The sequence below is a fragment of the Myodes glareolus genome, chromosome 19 (assembly GCF_982192425.1).
Source record: "Myodes glareolus chromosome 19, mMyoGla1.1, whole genome shotgun sequence".
NCBI classification, from domain to species: Eukaryota; Metazoa; Chordata; class Mammalia; order Rodentia; family Cricetidae; genus Myodes; species Myodes glareolus.
Genome location: NC_142044.1, coordinates 59,672,143 through 59,698,964, shown reverse-complemented (window position 1 = coordinate 59,698,964; position 26,822 = coordinate 59,672,143). Strand labels below are relative to the sequence as shown.

At 43.3% G+C, this 26,822-nt stretch overlaps 1 protein-coding gene across 3 annotated transcripts in view; it reads left to right on the top strand.

The window, feature by feature from the left end:
* The window catches only part of Slc38a4 (solute carrier family 38 member 4), a 73,899-nt gene extending 70,379 nt beyond the window's left edge, over window positions 1–3,520 (top strand). For all 3 annotated transcript variants that reach the window (XM_048444746.3, XM_048444745.3, XM_048444744.3), the window contains exon 16: window positions 1,149–3,520. In XM_048444746.3, the coding sequence (XP_048300703.2) occupies window positions 1,149–1,250 (102 nt within the window). In that variant the 3' untranslated portion in view covers window positions 1,251–3,520. The remainder of the gene's footprint in view (window positions 1–1,148) is intronic.
* The last annotated feature ends 23,302 nt before the right edge of the window (window positions 3,521–26,822 follow it).

Genomic DNA, 26,822 nt, shown 5'->3' with positions numbered 1-26,822 from the left:
TGTCTAAACATTTATGGCAAATGCTGTCTTGGTGTATTTCCCACAAACATGCCTATCACATGCACACTGACATCCAGTGCCAGGCTGGATATAATGTGACATTATAAGAGGTCCTGGCCTCCCTCCTGGTATGGGCAATGGCAGCAATTTCATCCCATTTGCTAGATTCAGAAGAGCAAAGATGGCTTTCATTTCCATTCTATCAAACCCTGTATGTGCTATAAAAAAACAGAATCGATCATTTTTCAGTTAATCTTTTCAAGGATAAAATATCTTATTAAACTGCAGTGTACATATTTCCTTTCATAATAAAAACTATAGAGACATACATCGCAAAGGATATTTTACCCATACTGAGTGGCGACCATCTAAAAGGATCTTCTATTAAGGCTTGGAAAGAATGCTTCTAAATCCAAGTGGAGTCTTGAAAGTCATTCACCTTTTGAGGGTGCCCAGGGATGTTAAGGGCAGTTTGATAGAGCAAGCCCTCCTGTCATTGTTCCCCAAATTTGGACTCTGTGTGCTCCGCCTTGCTTGGGTGTCTGTAGCAGTGTGCCCGGGGGGAAGTGCTCACCTTGGCCAGCTAGAAAGTGGCAAAGTCATCTCCTAGGCCCCTGCTGACGACAGTCTTCGCCGGCTGCTCTTCAGCGGGTAGAATTTGAAGACTGGTCCCTGTGGAATACGTAGGAACACTTCTAGTTAAAATTCTCCAGTTAAAAATGTTCTCAATATTCCTACTTACAAAGATGCCTAGGCTTTTGACTTTTGTCAGAAATATTCAGCATACACTGGGCTCTCATTTTGTTCATGGGATTTATCAGTTGTATCATACAAGCTGCTCTCACTGCACTGCTCTTTCCACACAAGAGGTCATGAGTGTTTCCTACATCATTCAGTCTTCGTCTGCCACTTAAATGTTTGGTAGTCCCCATGTTTTCATGCACCAAGTCCATCAGCTATTCCTCTCTTCTCAACCCTTATGTTCTTTGTCTTCAGGGTTTCCCCTCCTTTTCCAACAAGGGTCCTAAATTGACCTGACGTTTGTCCCTACGAATATCCAAGGCACATTACCACCCCGTGACACTATCCTAAAGCAAACCATGCTGTCCTCTGTCTCTGCTCCCTAATGCGCTCCCTCTGCATTGCAGGCTTTGGTCTTCCTGGTGACTGGAATCATCTTCATGATGGGAAGCATGGCGCTCATTATAATCGACTGGATTTACAACCCTCCAAATCCCAAACACCACTAAGCCCGAGGAAAAACTTTCCATCGGAAATAGCTGAAGTCATGCTCCAGAGGACATCCCAGTTGCCCTGATGGGGATGTCATTGAGAGGAAACAACGAGAAGATTCCAAGGACACATCCTAGTTCCGTTGCCTGAGACCCGTGAAAGAGAAGATTATGGGTTTGGTCGGGAATGGCGAATGATGCATTAAAAATCTGTGGCGCACATTTCAACCCAGGCCTTCTAGTGCGGTGTGTGATGCCCAAGGTGTGTTTTGCAGGTGTGCAAGCAGAATCCGGTTGACTGTGTATTTTGGTCAGCAAATAATACCATGCCCCTATTGCTCACTCCCCACACTTCACCACCCCAGATTAACAAATAATTTCATTCTCAACATCAAGCAAAAATGCCCCAGTGGCAAAGCCATTATCACGTAAGGCCATCTCCCATCCTGCAGCAACACTAAGAGTCTCCTGACTGACTGAGACAGGCGTGTATCTTGGGAACTGTCCCTGTGAGGTACATGAATGGCAGACACCAGTCTAGAGAACTTTGTTTCAATACTAAAGAATAGTTTGCCCAATCTGCCTATTACACTGAATGAACGTCATTGGCTTTTATGGTAAATGCCAAAACAGCTCACTAAACGGGAGGTGGAGGTGGTATTTAATTATCAAGAAGTAATGATGAAACGATGCTTTTAGCTAAGCTGCCTAGTGAGCCAGCACCTGCTTTTCATGTCATTCCTGGGATTTTTGTCACACTTTTGTCCTTGAACAAGGCTTTCCCTCTTGTCTTCCATTCTCATGCATAATTTTCAGAAGACCATAATTCAAGTGGAAACACGCTACCCAGTATTGTTTGATACATTTTTATTTGATAAACATTCAGTGCAGGAAACTGTAATTTTGCTCTACGTTTGTGTATATACTCTTATTCTGCAGTTATCAGAATGTTGACATATGGTACATTGCATTTTTATTTTTTACATGTGTAGCTTTCTTTCTTCACAGTCAAAACATTTCTACTATCGGGTTGGGGCAGAGAATTAAGCCAGTGGGCTCAGAAAATCCATGTGTGCGTATCTGTCCATTGGAGATATCTAAAAATTAAAACCAAAGTTGTACGTAGTTCAGTAATGCTCTTCACTGTTTACAACACTATAAACATCCATAGGAAGGCAGCAAAGGAAGGGGCTCCTTGTTTGTAAATAATGTCCAGTGCTAGCATTGATCTTTGAGTTTAGCATGTCTAAAACAGGGCTCTGCTCCTTGGAGCTCGCCTTGGAACTTGCTGACATTCATCTGTTTTAATATAATGTCAAGTGGCTATAAATAAATGCACTAGCATGCTATAGAAGCAGAGGCAACCGTTCTTGTTCCCATCCATCAACGCTTACACGGGATGGAAATCAGTCGCTGCTCACTGCCCAGAACTTCAGGCATTCACTACTATTTTTTTCAATTATTTGTTGCATGCTTTACATTTCAGTAAAGCCAAGTATGAAATATACGTATCATACAGATAATGATCATACTGTCGCACTTAAACAGTTTTTCTGTAGTGTGCCTAAAAACATAAATTTGCTTTATGTATCACTATAAAATGGTATGCTTTGTGATAGAAAACGAGCATTACTAGAAACTATCGTAATTTTTAAGTTATTATGATTTGGGAGGGAAAAAAAATCACCAAATAGCATCTTTAAGATGTCTCTCCATTTTTGTTCACCCAACAAATAAACCAAGACAGAAAGTAGAAAAGGTATATATGTTTAGTCTGAACATATTTAAATGTAAATATAAAAGGCTAATCCAAAAAATATTGGACAACTGTAAAATCTGTATATATTTTGAGTTTATTTTGCATTGAGGATGACTAACTTGAAAGTACCCACATTTGTAATTATATAAATATTCACGAGCAATACGACAGTGCCAAAGACTACCACAGCACCGTTCTGTCGCGTGGCCGTTGTCAGGGTTCGGGTTCGCACAAGCTGCAGGGCAGATTTGCAGAGTGCCTTGTCCTGGGTACCTTGTCCTGGGTACTTTGTCCTGGGTACCTTGTTCTGGGTGCCTTGTCCTGGGTACCTTGTCCTGGGTGCCTTGTTCTGGGTACCTTGTCCTGGGTGCCTTGTTCTGGGTGCCTTGTTCTGGCAAATTTAACCCATTTGGAAACAGATACAAATTTTATTTTCTTATATCATTTATAAGATGGTTCGATGTACTGGGAAGATTTTTTTATTACAAAGACTGTATATTGGTATATAATAAACGACCTTTTCAAACAACCCGGCTTGATTTTCTTTCTCAATAAAGAAGGCTGGGGATTATTATTTGTACATGAAACGAAACTGGAAGTCTAAATATCACCCTTCTTAAACTCATGCGTGTCCATTGTGCATATGCAGAAAGCACAAGTCCCTCACCCCCTGAAGATACAAAACACATCCGTGCCTTCATCTCACACGCATGCACATGCTATTGCTGTTGTGACAAATTAGCACATATTCAGTGACATAAACACACGGAGAAAATTTAAAACCAAGCGTGAGATCACGTGCCCATTATCTAGCGCTAGAAAGTAGAAGCAGGAGAATTGTCGATTGGAGGCCACCCTGGGCTACACAGTAAGGCATGATCTTGAAAAAGTCAGGGGATAGCAATGGCATTGTTTCCTGGTTGTGGAAGTCAGCTGTCCTAACATCAAGGACTGGTGGTTCTACCTATCTCTGGAGTTCTAGGGTTGGATCTAATCTATCCCCTTGCCTTTTCCAACTTTTAGAAGCCACCTAGATTCCTTGGCTCCTCACCTCTTCCTCCATCTTCCAAGTTCCCAATGCATGGTCTTCCAATTCCTCTCTCTCTCTCTCTCTCTCTCTCTCTCTCTCTCTCTTTCTCTCTCTCTCCTCTCTCTCTCTCTCTCTCTCTCTCTCCCCCTCTCTCTCTCTCTCTCTCTCTCTCTCTCTCTTTCTCCCACCCTCTCTCCCTCCCTCCCTTCCTTTAACAATTCTTGTGACTGCATGGGATCCATCCAGATAATACAGGTAGTATTTTTTTGTAAAGATCCCTAATCACACCCATGAAGTCCCCTTGGCTAAGCTGCAAGGATTAAGACATGAACATTTGGAGGGGGGGTCATTCTTTCTGCCACCCCCCATCCACATCTCCCAGGCTATACCACAGACAATGCTTGCATTTACTTGTGTGCCTGAGGGGTATGCAGGTTACCCCAGAATTTGCAGATGTCTCTGAATGATATAAAAAGAGGTGAAAAACATATTTTTAAAAGACGATCTTTCACTGGCTGGAAACTGGAATGGGAGAGAGTGAAGATGGAGAAGGAAGAAGCTGCAGGCCTGTTGCAGGCCAATGAGAACGAGAGCCATCCTTCCCATTGGTAAGTTCATTCTGTCTTAAACTAGAGAACACTTGTGGTCAAAAGTCTTTCAGATACACATTTCTCTGGACTGTTTCTTTACATTGGAATCATTTTTATTAAATTTATTACAGGAAGATTAAACTTGGGGAAGGAATGTAAGCTGACTAATACTGGGGTGTATATGATTCTAAGCACCTTGCACATCTTGGAAGCTCAGAGGCATCTTGTAGGCACTTTCAGAAAGAGGTGCTCACCTACACTCCTAGAGTTCTCCATGTTTGAGTCCGATATATAGAAGAGATAGCAACAGTGTGAAGGGATGTCCTAGTGAGAGCATCTCAGAGAGAGCATCTCAGAGAGAGTAGCCCAGTGAAAGAGAGTAGCCCAGTGAAAGAGAGTAGCCCAGTGAAAGAGAGTAGCCCAGTGAGAGCATCCCAGAGAAAGAGAACAACCCTCAGAGAGCATCCCCAGTGAGAGCATCTCAGAGAGAGTAGCCCAGTGAAAGAGAGTATCCCAGAGAAAGAGAGCAACTCAGTGAAAGAGAGTATCCCAGTGAGAGCATCCCAAAGAATATACTTTATGTTATATGTTACACTTTTTATATATGAATCATGTTATGTTACATTTTTAAAAAGTATTTATGCACGAGTTTTCAGTTAAAACCTCTGTCTCAAGTTCCAAAAGTCCTCTTTTCAGTAATTAGATTTTATAAAATTTCCAGATTTAAAGGACATTACAGCCTAGTGTAGAAAGATGTCTCTATTCTTCCACAAGTAACCAGAGAAATTGGCTCCTAAGGGTTGGATCCTCTTCTCCTAAGCCTCTGGAACAGAACGGACTCAGCTACTATGAACAGTTCAGAAACGTGGTGTCCAGGACTCCTCTGTCTGCTTAGAGACACTGAGATGTCTGGGGTCTACAGGCTGGGAAACCTTGTCACACTGAGATCCCAGACTGCAAAACCTTTGTATTCCTTCCGTCAAACTGGAGATAGCCTTCACCAACAGAGACACCCACAACCTGGCTTGGGGAAGCATTTCCATATCCTAAGCATGATTCAGTGAATGAAGAGAATCATGAAAACCAAGAAAGCAAATAATATAACAAAGATTCTTAAAACTAAATTGCAATTAGTACTATTATCAAAAGGTAGGCCAAAAATTGTGAGTTCCAATAAAGAACTGAAACAGGAACATGACATAGAATGTCCAGTCTATAACTGAAAATCACCCATCATACCAAGAGCCAATAAAACTACAACCTGAAGGGAAAAGGACATCGGACTAATGCTAACACTAAAACAAATCAAGGATTTTGAAGGAATACACCCTAAAAATTCAGCAATGAATCATAAATTCTTTTTGAAAAACTAATATATCCCAACAAAGAAAGTGATTTTCAAGACCCAAAGTGTAGCACTAAAAAATACAGTAGCAAAAAGTGAAGTTTTTTGAATGTACTATTGATAAGTTGAGACAATGGAAAATAATATCAATGAACTCAAGAAAATTTGTATCTGAACAGTTGGAGGAAAGAAGGTGAAAACAAAGGTCAAATCCCCCAAAGTACAATAAGGCCATGCTGCTGTGGGGCAAAAAAACAAAAAACAAAAAGAATTCAACATTTCTGTTATTAGAATTCCAGAAGGAGCTTAAAGCTGAAACCTACATGTTAAAAAAGCTGAGTAAATCCCAAGTAATATAAGCTTCCCAAAATTTGTGCTAATAGTCTGGCCTCTGGAAACTAATATCAAGAAAAAAAATCTTGAAAATATTTTAAGACAAAATAACACAGTAACTAAAGGGGAACTCTAGTGCAAAAGTCTAAGGATTCTTCATGGAGATCAGAAAGAAGTACGGCAGTATCTACAAGGAATGAAAGAGAATTGGCACCGCAACTTCTATACCCAGCAAAAGTATCTCTCAGGCAGAACAGGAAAATATCTGTGTTCCCCCAAAAGGGAATTGAAAAGAACTTGTTGTAGACCTTCTGAAATTTTTAAGTATAATAATAAAATGCTAAAAAACAAAAAAGGGAAGTCAATGATAAGAGAAAAACATGCTAGAACACAGGAAAGAAGAATCAAAGGGGAAGCAAAAAAAAAACACAGATGACTATAAAAAAAGTAGTTTTTCCTCTGCAAACTTCATAAATACTTTTTTTGAGACAGGGTCTCACTATGTGGCTCTGGTTGCCCTGGACCCAACTATGTAGACCAAGGTGGCTTCAAATACACAGAGATTCACTTGCCTCTGCCTGGCCAATTCTGGGATTAAAGGTGTGCATGACCACAACTGGCCATAAATATGTTTTTATTAAAAAAATCAATCATCATCTGATCACAAAGCAAAATTTTTGATAGGGAAGGTAATGGTTTGACATAGAAGTGATGGCCCATATTACATTCAATTTGGATGATATTGATAGCAGCAGACTGTATTAAGCTACATACAGAACAAAAAATCCACACACATACACACATAAACAGAGAGAACCATTACTTTAAAGCAGCAATGCAAAGACACAGTCAACAGCAAAATAAAGAAATTTAGGGGATTACAGAAAATAAGTTCACATGACCCACTAAAATCCAAGAAAGTAGAAGGGAAAAATAAACCAAAGAGAATGGATTATAAAATAGCAGACTTAGGCATTGACACATTAATAGCTACTTTATTGGCAAGTGTGATATAAATAGTCAATTCAACAGTGATTGGAGGAGCACATGAAACCACAACCTAATTATTAAGTGCTGTTTATAAGAAATTGACTTCGAATTCAATGATCTGGGTAAGTAGGAAGAAAAAAATATTTTTTTAAAAAAGACATACTTACAAAAATCAAGGATGGAGAAGAGACTGTCTGTATTAATTAGAGGACAGGGGAGTCAAGGTGTATCATTTTTCCATTATCATGTACATAATGATAAAAAGATCACCTCAGCAGACAGAGAGGACCATCCTAACACATCCTAGCATGACCTACCACACTCCAGCACCGGAACTCAAGAGCCTTCAAGCAAAAGTTGATAGACATGAAAAGATATAAATAACTGCACACTTATAACTGAGGAACCTCCACAACCACCTCTCAGAAGCTGATGGAACCATAAGACAGAGTCATCAGAGGGGCTGGGAAGATGGCTCAATGGGTAAAATTCTTGCGGTGCAAGTATAAGGACACAAGTTCAAATCCCAGTACCCATATAAATGCCAGGTTATCACAATCAATACACTGCTGTTGGTATTCCCAACATACCCTGTGATTTCTGTTCCTTTATACATAACACATACCACACTGGCTCATTCCTTGTCTGCATACCCCTCCAGACTGTAAGTTCTGGGAGGGTACTCTCTGCCTGTCTTGTTCACTATTGATTGGCACACTTAGTCACTTGCCTAGCACTAGTCTATATTGGCTGCAACACACATTTTTGATGACTAGATGATTTCTAGTGACCCCTCTTCTGTTTGGTATCAAACACAGCCAATCTCTTCTGAGCCAAAATGCCGTGAGAATATAGGTACAGGTGACTTCTGGTCCATGCAGCAGTGAACACCTCGTCAGAGCTCAGAGCCAAGCCCAGGGCAGCATCTCTGAGGGCAGAGTTCAGCGCCACGGAGGAGAAGCTTGTAAAGTGAGGAGCAGGATGCCTCGGGGGTAAAGAGTATTTGTTGCTACATCAGCTCACAATCACCTTTAACTCCAGCTCTAGGGGCTCCGATGCCTCTGATGTCTACCAGTGTGGACACAGACACAAACAAACACTCAACGGAACTGGCAAGATGTCCCCAATGGTGCAACAGTGATACTCGCATCTTAGGTGTAACCAATAGCTGTATAGTTGGACCTAAAACCCACTCAATACCTGTACTAAAAACTTAGCCAAGAACCCATGGGTAGAGAGGTCATAGGCCTTGGAGGAGAATCAGGAGATGTCCCTTGTGAGGTTGGGTATCCCACAACCCCAAATGGGACATCTACAACAAAACTCAGGAATCTTCCCGGAAGAGGGGCCAAAAAGATGGTAAGAATCTGGGGACCAGGATGACTGCTTTGTGACTGTGTCACTTCGACAAGACAGGGATGCTACACCCATGAACTCTCAACAATATGGGGGCCTGCACAAGACCCACAAAGGGCACACCAGGTGACATGCAAACACAGATGGAGGAAAATTTAACAAGACCAACCCTAGATAAAGAACAGTCAATGGATAGTGATGGAGAAAGAGCCAGCCTTTGCCCCTAGGGATGGGACGTCTCCATTTTTTAAGCGATCAGCTCTCAACACATGTGTAGATATATAAATGTATACATGAGTGATAGATAGATAGATGAAAGATAGACAGATGATATTGATAGATTGATCGATCGATCGATAGATAGATATGTATATAAAAATGAAAATAAATATAGAAAAGAGATCAATTCGAGAGATAGTGGTTAGGGTCGTGGCAAGAACTGAGGGGTAGAATGATGTGGCTAAAGTGTATTTATGTGTGAAATTAGCCTGAGCTTAGGTTTCCTTCCTTCTTAAGGCTGAATGACATTCTGCATGTGTACATTGTTTTCTTTATCCACTCTTCCTTCAGAAGATGACATCATTTCTGCTCCATGGGGATAATGCCCAGTTGCCATGGGTTGCAAGCATCAGATGTCTAAGAAGCTCTCTTCCATGTTTTGGCCAGAAGTGAGACCTCTGGGTCACACAGCAAATTCCTTTTTCATTCTTTGAGCAGTCTCCATCCACCTTCTAAAGTGGCTGTGCCATTTTACATCCACGGCAACTCGGTTCCTATGCACTCATCATTTTGAGTATGTTTGATGCTAATTGTCTATATATTACGAACATTTTCTTTAAACCTTTCCTGGGTTTTGTAGCTTGTTCTACAATGTCTTTTTCACGTTAACAGCACTGTATTTTGACCTAGTCCATTTTATCCTTTATTTCCTCCCAGCCCAAGGACATCAAAGCATTGTGTTTTAAACTTTGAAGTATGTCTAAAATATTTAGACACTTATCAGTAGTTTATTTCTGAATGTGGGCCTACAAGGAAATCACTTTCTCCTCTAGGTAATCAGAAGCCTTTCTCTGGTTTGGGTGTTATTTCTGTCCTGTAGGACTCTTCTCTAGGTAATCAGAAGACTTTCTCTGGTTTGGGGTGTCATTTCTGTAGGACTCTTACAAAGGGCAGATGCTTTCCCTGCAGTTCGGTTGATTTCTGCCTTCTGAGCCTGAGTGGAAACAGTCACATGATCTTCTCCCATCCTTCAGCAAGCACGTAATTGAATGTTTCGAGTGGGGAAAGTCAATCATGATTCCAATTACACCCAAGAAGGGATTTGAAATAAATGAGAACACAGAGGCTTCCTGTGAAGAGATTAAGATCAGCTGGGGAGCTATAAAACAGGCCGATAATTACTTAATGGTAATAAGGAACACCACCAGCATCAACACAAGCTGCGTGTGTGCAGAAGTGCTGTGTCATCCACTATGGGCAGAGGGAGCTTCCTGGGCAAGGGTCTCGGGAGTGAGGCTCAGAATGTGGGGAAGGGTATGGCTTGGCTTGGGGAGGAAGAGCAGTGGAGAAAAGGAAAGAACAAAGGGAAGAGAGAAGGGAAAAAAATTAGTGAGCAACAGGGAGGGGAGAGGGAGGGCGGAAGAGTGGAGAAACAGACAGAGAGAGAATCCCATAAAGAGACTGTTCCAGTGAGCACATCAGAGTGTCTAGATGTGAAGCCATGGTTGAGGATGAGGATCTACTACAAGCCTTTCAAACAGAAGCTGCCAAGGCTTAAACACTTCCTGTCTTCATGAGCTAAGAAACTTTCCTGACTTGTCTGTGCCTCCACCTCCTCACCTCCAGATCCAAGGTAACTCCTGGGAGTCGGTGGACACAGGGCAGTAAGCGTGGTGTCCATCACCTCCTAAAAGCCCTCACTTTCAGCAACTGCCTGCACCCATGATCCAGGGGCAGGATGCGGAAGGAGGCTCAGAGTTCTGAGGGTGAGCACACACTCTCAACTGTCACACCCTGACGTGTGCCATGCCCTTCATTGAAAAGCACCAATTGCAAAGTGCTTCTGTTTTGGGGATGAGGACCCATACATAAGTGTTCTGTGGTCAGCCGAGAGTTCAGCCATTGCCGGGCCCAATAGGACTCCATCTGGTACCAGTGTGAGCATCAGCTGACTGCTTTATGGGCTCCACCAAGTACTAGTGTGAGTCTCAGCTGGCTGCCTTATGGGTAGCGGACCATACATCCCCACTTTCCAGGACAGCCCAGTTTGCACGTCAGCTGTGCTTGCATCCGGTTAGTAGCCCTGTTCACTCAGACATGCCTAGAGTTAGAAGACAAGTTTAATAGCCAGTGTGACGTGGAGCTTTAAATGTCAACCTGACACTATCACCAGGGAAGACAGTCTTGGTGCGGGGCTGTCGAACAGGTTGGCTTGTGGGGTCTGTCAATGAAACTTTAATTGAGGTGAGAAGATCTTCCCATTGGGGGCAGCGTCATTCCCTGGTTTGGGGTCCTGGCCTGGGTAAGAGCAGAGAAAGACTGAGAAGTAAGCCTGTCTGCATTCATTCTCTCTGTGGTTTTTGTTGTTGTTATTTTTGTTTGGTTGGTTGGTTTTTTTTTTTTTTTTTTTTTTTGCGGGGCAGGTGTTTGGTTTGGTGTTTTGGACAGGGCCTCACTATGTAGCTCTCTGTCCTAGAACTCACTCTGTAGACTAGGCTGACCTCTAACTCACAGAGATCCTCCTGCCTCTGTCTCCCGAGTGCTGAGATCAAAGGCGTGCACCGCTGCACCTGGCTTTCTCTCTCGGTTCTTACCTGTGGATGTGACTAACTGGCATCATCAAGCTGTGCCTCGACTTCCCTGCAGCGATGGACTGTAACTGGAACTCTGAGCAAAGATAACATTGCTGCCTCAGAATCTGAGAGTCCTGTACGCTGCGGCCATCGCATGCACTAGTCCCAGTAGAGGGAAAGAGGGCGACTCCCGGATAGACAGGACAGAAAGACCACAAAACAGCCTAGTAAACCAACTGTGCTTGAAGTGCAGGAAAAAAAAGAGTAGCTGATCTCAGAAGACCACAGGTGAATGAGAATCAGGGGTTCCTGCTCAGAATCCTGGACCTGCGCACTCCAAATCTCAAAGGACAGCTTTGTGGGTGAACTTCGCAGAGCGCGAGCCTGCAGGCTTTGGCACCGCTGCTCAGAGTCGCCAGTCCTATCTTGGCCACCGCCCCGCCTACTCTCTTCTTATCGGTGTTAGTTGTATTAGCAACTATCTCGCTTGATAGAAACAACTCGAGAGAGGAAACCGCAATTTTGGCTCACAGTTCCAGAAGGTCCAGCCTGTCGTAGTGGGGACGGCATGATTGAGCAGATCTAGTCACAGCACGGTGGGTCAAGCGGCAGAGGTGGGGGGTGGAGGGTGCCAAACTTTAGCTGCCTTCCCTCTTTTACTCTTTTTTATTCTAGCACATGGGATGGTGGCTCTCACTTTCAGGGTAATTCTATTCCCTCCCAGTTACACCTGTTTATAAATGTCCCCACAGACACATGTCACCAATTTCTTAATTGAATCTAAATCCCACCACTTTGTCAATGAAGATTAACCAGAAGACACCCATCAAGGTCTAAAACACACCTTGCACTTACAATCTGATTTAAAATGGCCAAGTAAAGATGTATATGTGATGAATAATTGCTAGCTTGGTTTTGATTTATTTCTAGTGTTTTCTTATGAATCCAGAGCCACTCTTGTTAAGCGGCAGTGCAGGCAAGTATAAAACCAGGTATTTAAAACAGTGCAAAAGGAAACCGCCAGAAGAATGGAGTGTTTTTATTTACAATGTTTACATTTAATTACATGAAATTAGACCCGATACTCAGCACTGATTGGTTACCTTGTAATACATTATCTACTACAATAATGGGATTTAGACTCTCTGTCCTAAAGCCAAGATCCCCTGCAGTGTTTTCACTCAAGGCCCAGATGGAGAAGAAAATAAGTCCTTCTTGGACAACATCCAAGGTAGTTTAATCCCTGAAACGCTGAAAGAAAATTGCTACAGGGCAAGAAGGACCCAGAGTGTGGCTGAAGTATGTCAGTTGGAAAGAAGCAAACACAAGCAAAGCTTCAGATAGAGCTTAGCCTGTGTCTGGAAATACTTAACATGCTTTGCAAATTTAACTCAGAGAGAAGTCAAAGGAGAGTAATATCAAGTGTTTCTAGAAATCCATATTCTTAGGGCCAGAAAGAGAGCCAAGGAAGAGAAGCCGGGGAGGGATGGGGGTGGACCAGAGCACGGGGTGGATCAGAGAGCCACCAGAAAGAAACAAGAGTTGCAAAGGAGAGCAGGCATTTATGGAGAGTGTTGATCAGAAGAGGGGACAGCAAAGTCACCCATCCAAAGCCACGCCCCCTCAGCACTGGCACCTGGGAAGCCCTTCAGAGCTTCCCAAACTCACAAGATGAAAGTGGACTACACCTGCCCAGGGTCTGATGAGCCTTGCTAGATAGGAAGGACGGAAGAATCACTAACGTGGATTGAGCATTGCCTCTTTCGCTCATGTGCATTATGCTCAATATATTTCAGCCATGTGCCAAAAAAACACCCGCTGGTACCCAGTCCCTAAGAGATGACACTGATGCTGCCGAGCTTCAGCTAGACTTTGTGCAGCCAGGAAATAGATGGGAAACAGATAAAGGCTATATTCCTCTTTTCAGCTACTTCAAATAGTCAGAAGGCTTGGGTCAAATGTGTAGGAGGAGGAGCAGCTGACTGCTTGTCGTCCTGGCCACCCGGCTAGCTTATACCTGAAATAATCACACAGAAACTGTATTCATTAAATTCTGCCTGGCCCATTAACTCTAATTTCCCATTGACCAACTCTTACATCTTAGTTCAACCCATTTCTACCAATCTGTGTAACACCACAAGGTCGTGGCTTACCGGGAAAGATTCAGCATGTCTGATCTGGCAGCTCCATGGTGACTCTCTCTCTCTCTGACCTTCTTCCCAGAATTCAGTTCTGTCTACTCTGCCTACCTAAGTGCTGCCCTAACAAAAGGCCAAGGCAGTTTCTTTATTCAACCAATGAAAGCAACACATAGACAAAAACAAAAAACAAACAAAAAACAAAAACAAAAACTCCTACACCACAAATGGGCATGTGCAAACATGATTTGGAAGGTTGAAAGAAGTGGAGTGAGTTTCTATAAAACTTCTAGAACACAGTGTCATGGAGGTGTTTGTGTGTCAGCTCTGGTAGAAGACGGTCACTTAGGACCATGTCAGCCAGTCTCTATGGATATGGAGAGGGACAGGGCATTGTTTCTGGCCAGCATCATGGCAGAGGTTTGGAAGGAGGAATCCAACACTAGCAGCAGATGTGGTACTGCTTGTTCCTGAGACACAAGCTCCCTCAGAGAAGGAGCTTTTCCTGGAAGCTCAACTCAGCTGCATCTTTAGCCTTCAATTCTTCTGAGTGCCCCATTCTCTATACCTTCCAATTTCCTACCAAGATGGCCTGAAGGCTTATGCTGCTACTGAATTTATATCTGCCTTTTTGCCTGTCTGATTATCAAGACTTGCCTGGTTGGAGAATGGAGGAAACTCAACCAGCATTATTTAACAGAACATTTATTATTCAAAGTAGGTAGCCTCAAAATAGCTCACCAAGATGTTACCTAGAGTCACATGAAGAAAGCACCCACTTATTGGGTTGTTATAAAGATGGCTACTGCTGCCATAGGATGCTGCCAAAGCATGAGAAATACAAGCCCTGTGCTGAGCACTAGGTGCTTCCAACTGTACCTCAGAGCCCCAATAGAAACAGTGGAAGATGGTAAGAATGATGTGACGTGGTGTTGGGTGGCCTGGGAACTCGGTTTCTTTTACATGAATGCATTGGCTGAGAAAGGGAAGAACAGAGAGGATTCTAATGACGACAGTTGTAATGGAAGCGGTCTGTTTCCCTAGTCCTCCTGCCATCTTTGTGTGGCACAGTGGCCTTCTCCTCTGCTGTATAAAACTCCTTTCTTGCAGCAGTTAGACCCATTTTCTCCAATGTCTCACCTATATCATCTGGCTGCCCTTGGACCAATCCAAGGTGCACTATCCGGCACGCCCCCACCAAGCAATCAGCCAGATCCATGAGGAAAGTATTTATAAGCCAAAGGGAAATGGCAAAGCCTGCTTTTGGAGTTATTTGGCTTGTTCCTGTAATTAGATCCTTTGGGAAAATCAACTTACGAAGGGTTTGTCCTGGCCCACACAGTTGGAGGGTATGGTACATTGTGGTGGGAAGTTGCAGTGGCAGGCACATGAGGTAGCTAGTCACATGACATTCAGGGTGGAGAAGTAAAGAGCAATGAAGTCTTGTGCTCAGCTGATTAGTCCAGGAGTGAGCCCAAGCAATGGGCTTTCTTTAGGGTGGCTCTTTCCACCTCAATAACCTAATCAGAAAAACCACCTCAGTCTTGCCTAGAGGCCAGCCTAGGCAAAAGAATCTCTCACAGGAGTGCCTGGAGGCTGGTGTCTTAGGTGATTGTAGATCCTGGCAAATTCATCCAATCAATACTGTGACATCATCCAACTTGTCTATTGCCATGTAACGTGCCATCCCAGGACAGTGGCTTAAAGCCACACAAATTTTATCTGGCTCCTGACTCAGTCTGGGCTGAGCATGGCATGCTGGTCCTGGCTTTACTGCACCAACTTTCCATGGCCGGGTTCACTTGTGCTCCAGGAAAGCATAGTGCTGTTGCTATGGCCCCTCATTCTCCCAAGTCTTACCAGGGCTTGTTCACCTGGAATGGAAGGGTTCCCAAAGCGACAGCGGGGACTGCTGCACTTATGGAAGCCTAGGTCCACAGTTTGCAGAGTACCAATTTCTCCACCGCCTAACCATCCAAGCTGTTCAGAAGTACGTTCATTTTCAAGCACTAGGGAAACAGACCCCTCCCCGGTGATGTGCTGCCAAGACCTTAGAGCCATTCTTCCAAGACGCCTAAGAGCAAACAACAGCAAGAGTACTGAGCTCATGAAAATATGAGGAAACAGAATGTTGAGATTGTCTGGACCAAGGCAGGAGGAATGTAATGTACGCCATTTGGTACGACCGTACTCTGAAATCTGCTAATTAAAGCACAGTGATGCTAATCTTGCATGGCTTGGTCACTATAAGGTCTCTGGAACCATATGTGGAAGTGAAAACATCGATTTCAATAACATAGAAGGAATCCATAGACTACTAGAACAAGGAATGATGACCCAGTCATTAGCCACATGCCGGGGCAGGAGTAGCCCATGGCTCTCAGAGCTTCCCTGTGGCTATGTTGACAACTGTACTGTCACTCTCACGGACCAAGGGCCGTCATCACAGCTACACATACGGGGTGCAATGTTGCTTCCTGCTCTCCGTTTGGAGATTGCGCTTGCCCTACCCCACTACCAGGCTGTGAAGGGTATTTCCAGTGTGTATTGTGGCATTAGTGCAAGAAGCTTTTTCAAGAGACTTCAGAGCACTGGACTGAGCCGGGAGGACATTTCAAAACAGACTTTAACATAACAGGTTTATCACTGACTACAGCAGTGTCTCCTGGATGTTGAGGTAATCCTATGATGCTAAAGAGAACAAGTGCCTTAAGATTTGCCTCAGGTAAAACATTGAGGGGTCTAATAATTCCCCTTTCTAATAATTCTGCCTTCTTTTCCGCTCTCCTCCCCACTATCCCAACACTATACCATTATAATTATAAGCTTTTAATATATCTAAAATGTATTTCTTTTCAAACATATTTTTTCATAAACTCCAGGGAGCCAATTGAACCTATTTAAATGGATCAGACTGGCCCAGAATAAGTATCATTTAATTCTTCCCTTATTATTCCTGGTCTCGGGAACCCCTAGGAAATTCCCTCCTCCACACACTCCCCCCCCTAAAAAAAACCCTCTATCTTCCATCTTGGGACTCTCCTCCCTTAATCACCAGGATCTAAAATGTTTTACAGACATAATTTTCTGCCTTTCCAGCATCTTGCGAGATCCAAGCTGCCAGCCAGCCTGTTCCACAGAGCCAGGGAAAAACACATAAGTAATCAGCCACCCCAGGACGTGGTCAAGCATCTCAATTCTCTGATGTCCACAAAACCAGCAGGAAGCAGTCATGAGAGACCTTGCAACACCCCATTCCCACCCATTAAAGACCCCAAACTCCTCAAATTTTTATAATAAACAAAAGGGTGGAATGTAATGATTTCAGCTACAATAAGGCTGACACTTCCCCATTCTAGGGCCATGCATCTCCGAACAAACCCTCAGGCAGAAGTGACTAATGGCCCTGGGGCCCCACATGACCCACATGCACGGGTGTTTGCATCATTCATGTATGACTCGGCTAAGGCCTTGCGTGCATGCATGAGCTCCATCATCTGCGTATTCATCTGTGTATGATGTAGTCATGTCAAACCCCTGTGTGCATGCGCTAGGCAGCTTTTAAAAGCTAAATGTGCCCTTTCTCTCTCCTCTCCTCTCTCTCTCTCTCTCTCTCTCTCTCTCTCTCTCTCTCTCTCTCTTTCTCTCTCTCTCTCCACTGACTTCCCCAGGCCTGTACACACCTCCTCTAATAAACTCTTAAGGGGGTTTGTTGCATGTTCCGTGTTTTCTTCTCATTCACACCAGGTAATTTCACCACCGGCATCAGAAGCAGGCTTCTTCACCAATGTCCATTTGATCTCTTGACCTCTGTCCCATTCTCAGGCTCCTGGACAGGAAAATCCAAAGCACACACCATACTGGACTGTCAGCATCCTGCGGGAAATCACAAACAACCCCTTGCCCCCACATCAGTACAGGATCTGGACCACACCAAGTGCCATCTGCTAGATTCTTCCATTTGACGTGAGGCATCCTCAAAGAAATTGACTGCCAATGCTGGTCAGCAGCAGAATGAGATTGAGCATCAACAGTCAAAAAATTTAAATTATATAAAATAAAAGATAAATGGTCTCTGGAGTGGAATCATATTCCCCCTTTTTTGTTTTATGCAAATAGACTTTGATCATATTATGTACACACTCCACTATAGCCTGTCCTTGAGGATTATAAGATATTCCCATTTTATATGAAATAGAGAACTCAGAGCAAAATTTAGCAAAACCAGTGCTGATGTAGCCTGGCCCTTTGTCAGTTTTTACATTTTTTGAAACTCTCATGTAGGCAAAAGCATGGAGACAGTAACTTTTAACATCCTATAATTTTTATTCTGTATGGGCTGAGGCAAAAATAAGATGAGAATAAGTATCCACGGTTACGTGAACATATTGCGTACACCCAAAAGAAGGAACATGGGTAACATCCATTTGCCATATGTGATTAGGGGCAATCCCTCTAGGTTTAACTCCCAAATGGGGAATAGCAAAAAGTTCTCTGCACAGAGTGCATTTTTAACAGTATCAGTGGTCTACTCTCCAGATATCTTAAAAATAAGATTTTTTTGTTGTTGTTTTTTGTTTTTTGAGACAGGGTTTCTCTGTAGTTTTAGTGCCTGTCCGGGAACCAGCTCTTGTTCCAGGCTGGCCTCAAACTCACAGAGATCTGCCTGCCTCTGCCTCCTGAGTGCTGTGATTAAAGACATGCACCACCACCACCCAGTCTTAAAATGAAATCTTAAAGACATAGCATTGAGGTGAAAACAATTATGAGCTTTTTCTGCAGTTTCATAAGACACTTGACTAACTGTACAAATTTGGAAAGTAAGCTGACCAGCCTCACTCAAGGGACCAGGGAGGTCAGTATGAGCCCATAAATGTCCTATGTAAGTGGGAACAGATCAGGCCCAAAGCAATGCTTGAATAGCCAATAACTGCATCTGGACTCAAGATACAGGGGAAATATAAGCTGCAGTTTCCAAAGGTGAGAGAATTTTGCTTACATATTGACTGTCAGTAAAAAGGTTAAATGGAATATCAGCATATTTCTCTAGGGCCATTTGTACAGTGATCAATTCAGCCACCGGAGCATATTTAGGATCAACAGGCTGAATATCAAAATCAGTAGGTGAGGCCACCATGGCCTATCCAGTGGAAGACCCGTCAGTAAACACATTCTGAGCCCCTGCCAGAGGTTACAAAGAAATAACTTTAGGGAAGCATACCAGATGGTTTTTAAAAAAGGTGACCAACTTATCAGAAGGATAATGATTATAAAACCTGCAGGGATTAGTGCATAAAAACAAAGCCCAGTCTTCAGCAAAGTTTTGCAGCCAAGTTATTTCTGCCTGGGTATATGGTATAATAACCTTATCAGGTAACATTCCAAAGGTTTGTAAACTAAGTTTATACCCTTTCTGAATAACACATAGTACAGCAGAGGGATATGAGATAACAATTTTTACAGGTGACACCTGTTCATATACCCATAGGATGGGTCCTTGCTGCCAAAATCTCCAGTGGGACTATACTGAGAGGGGAAAATTATCAACATCAGCGGCTGACTATAGTCAATACAATGAATATGAGTAGAGGCAAGCTTTTCCTCAATTAAAGGAATACATTGCCTTGCCTGAGGTGTCAACTTACAGAAGGAGGTTGGATCTGGATTCCCCTGCAGAATGTCAAAAATGGTTTTAAGGCTCCCATAGGAATTTTCCAAAGTTGGCTGGACCCAGTTGAGGTCTCCAAGTACTTTTTGAAAATCATTCAAAATTTGTAGTTTATCTAAGCGAAGAGTAACTTTCTATGGTTTTACTTCTGTCTGCAACAGCTGATGAGTCAAGTATTGATATGAAAACTGTTGTGCCTTTTCAGAAGCTATCATCAATCCTGCATGTGCTAAGCATTCCTGCAAGCCAGTAAAAGCCTCAAGAACTATATCTGGGTCCTTTCTAGCTAATAGAATGTCATCCATATAATGAATAACATACAGTTGAGAATACTTATATCATTTCAGGGTAATAACCCAGACCACAAACATTTGGCAGATGGTAGGACTATTGGCCCTGCCTTGGGGTAGTGTTACCCATTGGTAGCATCTATGTGGTTTGTAACATGATGGGGTATGGCTTGTTTGGATTTCTGTTCTGCCCGGCCCCCCAGCTGTTTAGTCCCAGAGAAAAATCACACACAGATCTCTGTAAGTTATAAAGCTGATTGGCCCATTAGGTCAGGCTACTTATTAGCTAATTCTCATATCTTGATTAACCAATTTTTCTGATCTATGTTAGCCATGTGGCTCAGTACCTTTTTCAGTGGGGCAGCTCACATCCTGCTTCTTTGGTGATCTGGACAGGAGTGGGGGGAATCAACTTCCTCCTCCCCAGAATTCTCCTGCTCTCTTTGCATCATTTCCACTTCCTGTCTGTTTTTCCCGCCTACACCTCCTGCCTGGCCAATCAGCGTTTATTTAAAACATGATTGACAGAATACAGACAATTCTCCCACACCAGTGGTTCTTTGAAATTTACAGAGGGTACACTGAAGGCAAATTTATTAGAATATTTGGATTCAGTAGAATGGTGAAAAAAACAACCTTCAGGTCAATAGCTAAAAGATGATACCCTGTAGGAATACCCACAGGCTGAGGCAACCCAGGCTGAGTTGTCCCCCTTATTTCCATACAATCACTTACTGCTCTAAGATCTTGCAGCAGCCTCCATTTGCCAGACTCTTTTTTTTTTTTAATTTTACAACATCACTGAGAAGAGTGTCTTTGACTAAATGCCATAGTGAAAATATTGCTATGGGAAAATTTTCTGGCCCTCACTCTTGTAATACTTTTTGAAAATCATCTTTTACCTGTTCCCAGTCAGGAATATTAAAGCCCCCTGCTTGTAAAAACAAGGGACTAAATTCTCTCATAAAATTAGGCAATAAATAAACCTTAAGACTCAGCAATACCACTTTTGGGCCTATACAGAAAAGAAAACTGTCTTAACTAACTAGTATGCTGTCTTAGTATTGATAGTGGTGCCTTGCTTCTCTCAAAGAACTATTAATTGACCAGTCAATACTAAAACAGAATTACTAGCACCCATCTTCAATTCACCCTCACCATCAATATCTTACCTGTTGGCCAGCCTTCTGAGGGTGATCTCTCAGGGTCTTCTACTTTCTGATCTTGCTAGTGGCCTCCACCTATAATGCCTGCACTACGGGACAGTTCATAAGCAGGGCAAGGGCCTGGAGATTGAAACACAAGATACGTGGGTCATCCATGAAGAGAGAATGCCAAATGCCCTTTATTCAAGCTTAGAAAAAACCTTATATACCTAACTGTTGCACAATGGAAACCACCCCAGGCAGGTGAGAAATTACCAGGTCCAAGACGGAGTAAACAATGGCCCTACAGCTAACTACCAGCAGGGACACAGGGAGCATAGGAACAAACAGGATTTTTTTATTATTTTTTTTTTTTTGCTGGAAACTGCAAGCTATTCTCAATATGAACTCCGGGCACAGGGGAAGATCTGTGGGCCTTACACTGAGGGAAACGGAAAAGATAGGAGGAGAGACACTTGTTCTGGGAAGGAAGGAAATACTGAGAAAGAAGGAAGGGGTAGGGACAAAGAATATTAGGGATGATGGAATAAAACATAAGCAACTCATTCAAGAGGCAGAGGCAGGCGGATCTCTGAGTTTGAGGCTATCGTGGTCTACAGAGTGAGTTCCAGGATGGGCTCCAAAGCTACAGAGAAACCCTGTCTCAAAAACAAAACAAAAAAACATAGACAACCATTTTATGTTTCCTTAAAAAAACATATCTTATATGTATGTGTGTTGCATATATAAATAATTTAAATGAACTTACATTACTTGAAGTAATAGTGCTTCCCTCAAGAGCCAAAGACTATCTAACAAAAACCCCAGAACCAGACATGGACACCCGTTCTTCAAATTGCTGTTAGAAGAGTTCAAGAGGCTGTTGCCCTCGGTCACCTCCCAAAACTTGAAGGTGAGATTCTACTGCTGAAGATACCACACACTTTGGACATAGAGCTTGGAGGAAACTAGGCTAGAACTGACCTAGAATTCTCTTTGTCAAGGACTAGCTGTCACAGCATCTTAAGGTGCCATGTGAGCTGTGGGGGTGGGGCAGGAAGAAAAGTCCTACCCAACTGATGTCTATGAACTTCAACAGTGATCAGCATAGAAAGATATACTCAAGGGTGAAATGGTGGTGCAGTAAGCCTGGCCAACTACCTGTGACTGGTGAGACCATGGAACCCAGAGAAGAACCAGTTACCGACACTCACCTAACAGTATAATCAGAACTGTAACCTAAATATCTATCCTGACATCTACAGATAAGTATAGTTCCACCCTCGTCAAAGGACTTCTTTTTGCAGCAGATGGGGACTATCACAGAAATCCACAACTGACCCAAATGCAGAGAGCAACTGATTATGGAGTACCCATCCCCAGCTGACACACTGACAACACAATCCCTACCCATGGGGCTCAGGGAGCACAGAGGAAGAGGAAGTGGGAAGATTGTAAGAGCCAGATGAACTGGATGTCTGCTCTCAGACAGTGCCTTCTATATTTGACATGGAGTTGCATCCAAGAAATCTTAAAACTGTGGTCACCTAAACAAGACCTGTACAATGACAATGCCAGGTGACATCCAAGGTGGGTGGGTGAAATCTCACAAGGCCCTTCCCATATATGAAAGGCAATTAATTAATCGCTGCTAAGAGAGCTCAGAGACTCAGTCTCCTCCAGAGATGAGCCCTGCCCCCATAGGTGATCCAACCCCAAGAGGCCAACCTTAACTATTATTAGAAGAAGAAGTCATTAATATGAGAAGGCATGGGGAAGGCTCAGGATGAATTAGAAGTGGGGAGGGAAGGGTAAAAGTGATATAAAATACTTGCATATGAAATTCTCAAAACAAAACAAAAAATCCAAAACCCTTAGTATTAATGCAAAAGTTGTTTTAAATTTCTTTTGGAAACATTGCAGTCCAAAGCTTGAGGAATCAGAGCCCAGAGAATGTTCTAGAATAAGCCCATTTACTTTCCCCAGAAGCACAGACTGAACAGAAGCAACAGGGGACAAACTCAGATGAATAAAGACTTCAGAACGTTTCGTTAAAGGTGCACAATGAAGGGGATGTCTAACAAATCACACCTCTAGGCCCTCAGAAGAGCTAGACACAGGGGCGAGAGTAAGTGATGAACAGCCAAGGGCTTTAAATGCCGAGACCCGCCGTCAGGTCACGTCTGCATGGCGCATGGAAGTAATCAACAACACTGTCTGCCATAAAAACATCTCTTCAAAGCAGATGACACTGCCCCAAATTCTAGATTTTTCCGTAAACATATTTTAGTATTTGAGTTTAAAATTAGTAAACACGGGCCAGAAAGGATAAAGAAGCCAAAGCAATAGCAGATGCACTACAATAGATTGTCACACTGGACTTCAGCAAGATGAGAACAGAAATGATAATGGATTATCTCCAGGTGTCATGGTGCCTGCCTGTCATCCCAGCCCTCCTGAGGTTGATATAGGAGGGCACAAGTTCAACTCCTACTCAGGCTAAATCGTAAATGTGTGTCTGTGTGTGTGTTTCTGTGCCTGTGTGTGTCTGTATGCTTCTGTACCTCTGTGTGTGTGTGTGTGTGTGTGTGTGTGTCTGTCTGTCTGTCTGCATGTGTGTTTGTGTGTGTCTGTGTGTGTGTTTTTGTATCTTTGTGTGTGTGTTTTAAGTGAAAAACAAAAAGAAAGGAAAGATGTATATCAAGGACATCATAGAATTATACTTAAGTAAGTTTCAAAAATTAGATTATCCTAGTTCCTAGCTGTCTTAGTTTGCTTTCTTTCGCTGTGATAAAGACCATGACTAAGAACAATGGGGAGGAAAGGCTTTGTTTGGCCTGCACTGCCCATCACAGTTGGCCATCAAGGGACACCAATGCAGGAACTCAAGCAGGGGCAGGAACCTGGAGGCAGGAAGTGAAGCAGAGACTGTGGGGAAATGCTACTTACTGGCTTGCTCTTCGTGGCTTGTTCAGCCTGATGTCTTATAGGACCCGAGAGCACCTGCTCAGGGATGGCAGCACCCACAGTAGGCTGGGCCTTCCCACATCAATTTTAATGACGAAAACGCCACACAGACTTGTCTATACACCAATCCGATGGAGGCGTTTTCTCATTTGAGGTTCTCTCTTACCAGATGACTCCTGTGTAGCAGATAAAAACTAAACCAAACCAAAACAAAACAAAACACCCCAAAACTAACCAGCACATAGATAATGATCAGAACTAGTTAAATCAAAAGGCAGATTGGGTATTAAGGCTAGCCTCAGGCAAGATGGCTCAGGAAGCTGACTCTGGGATCAATATGCATTATGGGAAGGGTTGTGGATATTAATACTACAGGGAAGCTAGGAAAACCAAGCAAATGAAATCAAATGAGAGCGAGTATTTTGATACTTCCAGTTGTCAAGGTCTTTGCATGTTCTGACACATTTAATTCTTATAAGACGGCTATAACTAAGGCAAATTGCTGTTTCCATTTCCTAGATGGGGCACATCCAAGATGGGTATCTTGTCCGAGACCACACAAGTCTTATGTAGTATGAGATTTGACTACAGGGATTTCCCAGAGTCCTAGTTTGCCTCCTGTTGCTGTGACAGACTCCATGGGGAGGGAAGGGTTTGTCTCATCCTATGGCTTACGTGGCAGTGTGAAGGGAACTCAGAGCACGAATATGGAGGCAGGAGCTGAAGCAGAGGCCATGGAGGAGTGCAGTTTGCTGACTTGCTCATCAAGGCGCTTGCTCAGCATACTGCCCTATACAACCTAACCCTGCATAAGGGTGACACCACCCACAGAGGGCTGGCCCCTCCCAAATCAACCACCAGTCAGGAAAATGCCCCATAGACATGCCCACAGACCAAGCTGATTACATTCCTAAAGGTGGCCACCAAGGTCTCTTCCCTTGGTCTCTTCTCTTCTCTTTGGCTGTTTCCTTCTCCTGAGGCTGACCACCAAGGTCAAGATGCCAAAGTACAAAATCCAGCAATCACCTAATTAACATGCCCAAACAACATTAAGCACTTCCTCCTAGCATGGGTTTCCCCCTTTACCTTTATAAGCTGCCTTTTTCCTATGGGCCACATCTGTTTCCTCTCTATCCAGAGACAGTCCTTTTTTCCCCTCCAGGAAAATACTGCTCCCCTTTTCCCTTGTTCCCCTCCTCTTCTCCCTCATCCTCTATCTCCTGTCCTTGTCCCTTACCCCTGCCCTCTGTCCCTCTGTGGCAAATAAATCTCCTTTGAGCTGAGAACTTGGTCTTGAGGTCCTGAGCAGATACTTTTCCTTTCAGTGGCCCTTCCCTAATACTTCTGGCTTGTTTCCGTCAGAAACCTTCTGTGGCAATGCCTTTCTTGGTCTCCAGACAACCGGCATCTGGTTCCTTCAAAGGCATCACCCATGCACACATAAAAATGCCTTTTTAACCAATTCAAACCCAGTTTCTACCAAGTCACATCGCACTGACAGTTTGACCCTAAAGTACAGGCTAATGAGTGAGCTAAGATCCTCCTTTATTCCTCCAGTGTTTCCATGGCGACTGATTGTATCACCAGGTTTGTGTATGTCAAAGTCATCCCTGTCTTTCAGTCAATCAAATTCAGGCAAAATAAATAGCTCTGGGTTGCTTCTTTTAAAAGGAGGGGCAAGGTAGCTGAGGTTACAAGGGACATATTCTGCTCCAGTTGGTTCATTTTCTGGACCCAAGAATAAAAGAATGGAGCCCAGACCTTTCCTTCCTCTCTCTTTCTTTCTCTCTCTTTCTTTTTTCTTTCTTTCCTTCTTTCTTCTCCTTTCCTTCCCTTTCTTTTGTTAAAAATAGATTTTTTCATACAATATGTTCTGATTATAGTTTCCCCTGCTCCTAGTCCTCCTAGATCCTTCCCATCTCGCTCCTATCTGGATCCACCCCTTTCTGTCTCATTTAGAAAACAAATAGGCTTCTAAGGAATAATAATAAAATACAGTTAGATAAATAAAAACAGACCAACTGGAATATGACAAATCAACCAAAGGAAAAAGTGCCAAGAAAAGCAAAAGAAACACATGTAGACAGAGACACACACTTTGCACACCCAGGAATCTCATAAAGCCCCCAAAGCCGGAATCATAATATATATTCTAAGTACCTGGAAGATTAAAAACAAAAATGTAGTATGAGGGGCCGGCTTGTTGGGGCTTCTGTCCTGCTCGGTACCCCACAACCCTCAAGCCCCAAAGGAAATTACACACAGGACTCCATAAGATTATAAACTGATTGGCCCATTAGGTCAGGCTACTTATTAGTCCTTGTAACTTATGTTACCCCATTATCCTTATCTACATTAGCCACATGGCTCCGTACCTTTTTCAGCTGGGCAAGTTACATGCTGCCTCTTCGGTGGTCTGCGCAGGAATGGCTGAGGAAGTTTCCTCCTCCCTAGCCTTCTCCTATTCTCATTGCCCTGCCTCCACTTCCTGTCTGGTTGACCCACCTATACTTCCTGCCTGGACAATCAGCGTTTTATTAAAATACATGATTGACAGAATACAGACAATTCTCCCACACCACAAAAACAAACCAAGAAAACCTAACTCAACCTTATGCGGCAAAGACCCTTCAGAGATGCTGCAGAGTTCATTCTGGGTTGGCCATCGTATGTGTGCCAGCCCTGTTGTGTCTAAAAGGTGACTCTGGCGTCCTCCATCCCTTCTGGCTCCTACAGTCTTTCTTCCTCCTTTTCCCCTCAACCCGCTGAGCACCGGCAGTGAGTAGTTTGATAAAGAGATTCTGCATAGGCTGAGTGTTCCAAGGTCTCCCATTCTTTGCCCACCGTCTGGCTATCCTTGTGCCCCTCTGCTACCAGAGGAAGCCTCTCTGATGATGACAGAGCAAGGCATGGATCTTCTACTTTTGCAGGGATGGGGAGTCAGGGTTTCATATCTCCCAGATTGGTCTTGAACATTCAATATAGCCAAGGATGACCTTGAACTTCTGTTCCTCCTGTTTGTGCACCTGGAATGCTGGGAGAGTAGGCATGTGTCACCACGCCCCATGTGTTCTTTCTCTAATTACTTATCCAGTTGGCACAGTATAAACCAGGCTAATTAACAGGCACATTCAAGGAAAATATGGCATATGATAAGAGAAAGTTGCTAAGCAAATTATTTTCTTCT